At 35.2% G+C, this 7,163-nt stretch overlaps 1 protein-coding gene across 1 annotated transcript in view; it reads right to left on the bottom strand.

Annotated features, from left to right (window-relative positions):
• LOC119576961 (E3 ubiquitin-protein ligase Su(dx)-like) overlaps positions 1–7,163 on the bottom strand; it is a gene marked incomplete in the record, with an annotated part of 23,403 nt that overhangs the window by 286 nt on the left and 15,954 nt on the right. The window contains 5 exon segments of the mRNA XM_037924618.1: positions 1–89; positions 1,533–1,629; positions 5,037–5,262; positions 5,562–5,686; positions 6,139–6,288. Coding sequence (XP_037780546.1) covers positions 1–89; positions 1,533–1,629; positions 5,037–5,262; positions 5,562–5,686; positions 6,139–6,288 — 687 coding nt within the window.

A 7,163-nucleotide genomic window follows, 5' to 3' on the forward strand; every position in this document is an offset into this window, starting at 1 on the left:
GTCTAACCGATTGAAGCAAGTGTGGGACCGAGGAAGCCATGTCTCTTTACCCACCTTCTCAATGCAGAATTTCTGTGGCCCATTGCTCCCTGCAAAAGTGATAAAAAGGTTAATACAAAAGAAATCTCGTAGCTCTTCTGACTGGAACCAGACTGGTTTTGAAAACTAGAAGAATCAAACCTTGATTTATCTTTACCCAGTTCCTATTATCTCTGATTATTAAAGAAATATCTTAAATATCAGTAGGTAGTTACATTATCATCCAAATAACTTGGGCTTGGCTAAAATGATGTAAGGCCTTAACGTCAGGACACATGTAAATATGATGGCATATACCATGTATGGGTAACCCATGCCTGTTCTAATGCCATGCATACACCAAAAAAGTCCTAGTCTGTGGCTTTGATCAAGACATGTATGATAATATGAGGCATTGTGCTTTTTTGGCCAAATTCTAGCAAAGTTTCTGGCTACCATGGTACAAATCTGCATGACAGAAGAACTATAAACTGTGATTGGACTGAAACACTGAGTTAGGATGTGTATTCATGATTTTTTCTCTTGTTAATGTTTGGAGAATGTCAATGAAAAATGAAGTTTTAGATAGTTTTTCATAATTTGCTTTATGGCAGGCAATGTATTCATCAACTAACTGGTGCTCCTGGAAACTGTGTCATCTGGCCAACTTTTACAATGTTAGTAGCTGTTGTGCCCTGAAAAAACACTAATTACTAAGTAAACATTAAAATGTACTAAAATCTACCTTTATAAATAAGTGTGGCATCATATATACAGACTACATACTACATATATATTCATAACATATGTATAGAGAACACAGGGAGATGTTTTTTGGGTTTTTTTTCCCTATTATAATACCTTGCTTTATTTCTAAAATTCAAAATATAGTGAACAGAGTAATTTAGGAACAAAATTATAAGGGTACACTCATGTAATGGTCAATGTGAAAAAAATAAAAATAAAAATAAAAATAAAGAATTGGCAATTAAAATTTGCAGCTTTCAGGAAATACAAAGAGATGAATGTTAATCTATAATGAATGTGTAGTGCTCTTCAAAAATGCATGTTATGTGATGTTGCAGCCACATGATGCATTTAAAACATCATACATATCATTTTATTTGCAATCAATAAATATGTTTAACATGCATACTTATGTGATAGATATCAAGAGGGTAAAGTGGCAAGATATTTGCAACACAAAAACATGAGCTGTCATGCACCAGTGACATTGCATGAAGTATAATGATTTTTAAGAGTCAAAAGCTATAACTTATTATCACACAAGTATCCATATATAACAGCATTTTCTTACTGCAAATTATAAAGACTACAATATCTTAAATACATGGTATCATATGGTCATGACCACAGGATGCCATGCATTTTTAAAGAATTTTACACATTCATCTCTTGATGTGTCCTGAATGTTTCTATTTTTTTTCTATACTTTTTTTTCCACATGAACCACTTAACATGATCATACCCTTAAAATAACAGTCATCACATACCCATTAGTTCTGCAAAGCCTCCTACTGGTACGCGGCAGGTTCCAGTGACGAACTGTAGTAGACGTGCCCTCTTCTCATTATCAATCTCTCTCACAAACTAAAGAAAGAAAGAAAAAAAAAAAAAAAAAAAAAAAAAAATCAGGTTAAATTCTATCAATAACTAATTTAATTAAAAGCTTTCAATGTGACAAAGAAATTACAAAATACACATCAATGAATAAGTGGGGGTTACTGCTGAAGGGGGTGATTTACCACATCAACCTTTTATTCCACCCATGAGGGTTCTATTTGGCTACCTGCTAGGCAAATCCACGGCCTATCTCTACCTCTTCACGATAGATCTAGTTAATTTGCCCAAGCCACAACTTCCAAGGTCATCCCAAGGACCATCAACAACCAAGCTGCCTCTAGAGAATACAAGCTGGTGGGCAGGAGCATCATTTGGGAGACAAATCAAGTCCATATAGCCTGAGTTGGCAAACCTGGATTATGGTAGTAATAGGTCCTGGTTTCACAGTCTATTCTTTGGTTGGATCCATGGTCCTGATAACTGTACCTCATGATTTGGAACAAGCACATGTAGCTAAAGGCATGGTGAGACTCTAACACAATGAATGAAATCCAAGTTTCAGGGCCTTGAAGACATATGGCTTGGTCCTACAAAGATAGTGCCATTTCCAAATATTCTTGCTCATGATATGGTGCCAGGTTAACCCGTTGAATCCGGGTGACATGACCATCACGTTATGAAAAAATCTGGGTCAAGGGGCAAGTGATGTGAACATGCCACATGGGAAAATCTAGCTGTAGGCCGGGTGACACTATGAACTGGTTCCCCATACCTCACAACTATCTTTTACATTCATCTAAAGAAAACCATATTGAACTATGGGTTAACTAACAATATTTCCTTTATATAAAAATGGGTTCAGTCCTATTAATCCCTCAGTGGTGGTATTATAAATCTTTCGGCATCAAAGACTCAGTGATTTGTGACAACATGTAACATAACTTCCCGATCGACATGCTCTAGTGCATCACTATGTATATAGCCGTACCCTGCAGATCAAGCAATTTGTTATGATGGCCATACCCATAACCTACCAAGTGACCAACCCACCATCCTGTTTGGAGTATTGGAAAGATTCAACAGCTTCAGTACCTCTCACACTCTATTTATCTTATGTATACACTTCTACAAATCTCAATATTGAACCAATATGTCATACTCATGCTAGGATTATACAATTACCATAATATTATACTGATATTACCATCCACAGTCCTCCATAAGAAAAGAAAAAAATCTGGTTTAGATTAGTTTTCTTTACAATTTGATACATGTATTAAACCTTTCAGACTGGAATATCTACTTTCATTATAAAAAAAAAAAAAAAAAGAGAAGAAAAAAAAAAGGATATCTTTGCAAAATATGGTCCCTGCTGATAACAACAACTATGACTGACTTACCAACAGTCTCATTGCAAAGTACACTAAATTCCATTTTTTATGTACATCATTATGTTTAGTGAAAAAATAACAAGATTATGAACTCTGGCTAGTGTCCAAATTTCCAATGGCCTATTCACAGTTCTTTGTTTACTTAAGCTGTGGCACCGTCCAGCTTTGATATTTTCGTGTTCCTTGAAATCGGTCAATTGCATTCACAAGATCATCTGAATATGAAAGGTGTGTCAGATCCTGATTTTTAAATTTCAGAAAAGAAGAAGAAGAAGAAGAAGAAGAAGAAGAAGAAAAAAAAAAAGAAAAGAAGAATAAGAAGAAGAAAAAAAGAAAGAAAAGAAAGAAGAAAATATATATATATATAATATATATATATATAAAATTTACATAAAATTGAAAAACAAAGGCCTAAAAATTGTTCACAATGCAAACCCCCCTTAAAAAACAAATAAATAAAAAAATAAAATAAACAAGGCTCCGACACACCCTTAATTCAATTTTTTTGGAGATAACATCCCCCATATGGGCAGAAGAAGTTTATATAAAACCATTGTCTGTCAAAGATCAAATGGCTAGAGCAAGGTAGGTATTGCTCAGGATGGGTTGCGGGTGGGGATCTCATTAAAAAAACTGGTAATACCACTAAGTCTCAATTGAAAATCTTTGTTCCTAATTGCTGGGATAGGATAAAAGTTCATTTATCAAGAGCAGGCCTTCCATCACCTCAGCAAGATTCCCTTTATGTTACACCTTGTCCCTCCTCAAAAGTATCCAAGTTTAACATGCCAGACTCACGGCTAGTGTGTCTACAAAATAAAGTTCTACTTGTTCTTGGGCAATTGCCAATGGACTCCAAAAAGCATTCCACGATGAAGATGGCCTACAGAGCCATCATGGCCATCCAACCTGGGAATTATGTGGAGCATGAGTTGTGTGCAGTTTGGGTTGCTGTGGTGGCTGTCTGGGTACAGGAAGGGGAATGCTGTGGTAGCCACCATGGCCACCCTACCTGCACACAACACACGTCCTGCATAATTCCCAGGATGGGTGGCTATGGTGGCTGATACGATCTTTACGTTGTTGAATGCTGTGAAATTATCAGAAAAATCACATCAACAAATCAAATGTATTGCTGCACCTGGTTGGTACCAGGAGTCAAAAATCCTAAATCTCTGGGACCAGCATAAGGAGGCTATTCTCACTATCACAATTCTGCTGAGGAAAATTGTCTGCCCTATTAGGAAGTTTGGAGAACTTGAGACTTTATGACATTGAGATGACATACACCTCTACTACTAAAGACTAATCTGCTATATTAAAGACCAAATAAATAAATACACGTAAAAAAATAAAATACTAAATACACCTCTACTACTAAAGACTAATCTGCTATATTAATGACCTAGAACAAACAGCCACATATCCCTTTAACCCTTTGCCTACAGATGGCATGTACGCACATGCCATGGCATGGCTGGACTATCTGCCGGGGGCATGTACATACATGCCATGGTGTATGTATGGACATGCCATGAGTTTTTTTTTTTTTTTTTTTTTTTTTTTTTTTTTACAATCACGGCAAAATATTATTTTTCTGCCACTGAAAGTGTGATTAAGTCATTTTTAAAACTTTCTCATTTTTACAATGAAAAAAAAAACAACAACAACAATAACAACAACAACGATTTCAACTCCATGATGCCACACACTGCTTATCTTATTCAGACTATAGACCAAATAATGATCAACTATGGAGACTATATAATAACAAAAATATTGTTCAGTCTTGATTTATCAGGAAATATGGCAAGTAGAGACTTAAAAAAATAATGAAAATTGAAAATACAACATATGCTCGTAGTATTAAAAAGAAACGGCAAGGGATGCTGGTATTTGGCATGAGCGGTCGTGCATGCTAGGCGACAATATAAGCCCCCAGCAGCGAGGCCGGGGCCACTATGAATACTACCCGTCGGGAAAGGGTTAAAAGGAGAAATTCATATATAAAACCTGAACTGCCCAAAAGTCACTTATTCTCACCTGCCAGAACCACATAATTTGTTTTGAAGATCGGTTATAGTGGCGGTATATAGTATGCTTCTGCCAATCACAAATGTCTATCTCTTGCATTCCACACAGCAACAATTCCAATTCTCGTTCATCAAAATACTTCAACCACTCTAGTGGCACCACTTCTGAAAATCCTTCCAGGAAATGCCTTGTCTGTGCTTCTTGGCCTCGAGTGAGACGCCACTGCATCATGAGGCTGTAATAAGAATGTGTCATTTTGATAATTAGAACAATAAATGTGAGGATGCTTAAACTGCATAACCTAGTAATTCCTAAACTAAAATATGTATGTTATCACACTGATAAATCTTAAGATGCTTAAATAACCTAGTAATTGTCGTGATAATCTTCATATATCATCACACAGGCAAACCTGAAGCTTGAACTGCTTGATCTAATTATTACTACATAATATATATACATATATCATCACATTGACTTTTCTGTCTATAGACATATGTACCAATGACAAAGAATATAAAACTGGAGACTTACTCAATATATTCTTCCTTATTCTCCTCTGTCACTTGGATATCTTTTCCCCCAGGCTTCAACTCTACCTCAGTTATCTTCCCCAGAACTTCAAAATCAGTGCAGAAGGTCATCTCAAGGCAACACTCCTAGAAACAAAATGAATCATTATATTTATATCTTTACTTCTGATATAAGAGATAGAAAATAATTTCACTGCTACTACTGGGATAACAACTATGGTTATATAATGAAATAAAATACAATATCCATCTTTACAAATACACAACACAACACAACTTCCATTATGATCTGCTAATCACAACTGTCTGTTAGATGTATGCAACATGAACATTACATGTAATACTCAGTGGACATAACAGTGATTTCATTTTTTGCCGCATGGCTGAACCTTTATAAATAAAGACCAATATAAAAACTAAAATCAATAATAAAGAAAGAAAGAAGAAAAAATGGGAGAGCAAGTGAGAGAGAGTGAGGAAAAACACAAAACTTAACATTGGATAAAGTCCAATAATCAATTAATGATAAAACCAGAAAGTCATTATATGGCAAGCATATCAACACTAATTACACCCACCTCAATGTTGTTATCCCTAATCCACACAAGTGAATTATAGAACTCTGGATCAATGGACTCCAAGTCCTTCATGGTAAGTTTCTTGTTCAACATTCGCTTATAGAAAGGCATGGTAAAACCAGAATAAATGAACTTTCCATGATACAGGGCCTGGAAAGAAAAATTGTACAGTTAGTAAAGGTACTACCACAGAATTTATAAAAACTTTAAATCTTAAGATATATCAAATGGTAAGACATTAGGATTTCTACATTGAATATCTGAAAACAAAACACTCAGTTAATCTCTTTTTTCTATCTTACATAGTTATTTCAATTGGCAAATATACAAGTGTATAACTGAAGACACAGTCACATACTACCCTTCCTATATCACCTTCACTGCCCAACAAAAACTGGTGACAAAGGAAAATCTTAAACCTTAGTCTTATGAAGGAGACTTAAAAGCTATTGAACATCAAATTTGACTTACAAAAATGACTCAGCATAATTTTGATGGACAAGAGAAATATTCTAGCATGTCCTTAACCTATTGGTGCCAGGAGTGCACATGAACAACTACACGGAAAGTATCATTAGAAAGGTTGTCAAAATATTTAGTAACGAACAAAACCATATGTTACGGAAGGGTTGGTATTTCAGGTGTTCGAATTGGTCTCATTTTGATTCACAATGTATTGAATAGCTGTTCCGGAATTCCTATGGATTTACTGTGACATGATGACCTTATTCCTGAAAACAATGGAATATGCCTTCCATTATATAGATGAGCCACAAGCCTTCTAGGATACGAAAATAATCCGGGACGATAAAAGATTTTTCTTTTTGAAGGACCAACACTGTGAGATGGGTATGTATGGCTTCAACAAAACAACAGGTAGATAATGACACCAACACTCCCCTCCTATTTCCCTTCACTCAATATTTTGAAGAAATAGGTTTGTTTTTATAGAAATGGATGCTAAAACATTTTCATGTCTATTTTCATATCTCATGCAGTATTATTGTTTAACAGTTTAAAAAGTG

This window comes from Penaeus monodon, chromosome 9 (genome assembly GCF_015228065.2).
Source record: "Penaeus monodon isolate SGIC_2016 chromosome 9, NSTDA_Pmon_1, whole genome shotgun sequence".
NCBI lineage: Eukaryota > Metazoa > Arthropoda > Malacostraca > Decapoda > Penaeidae > Penaeus > Penaeus monodon.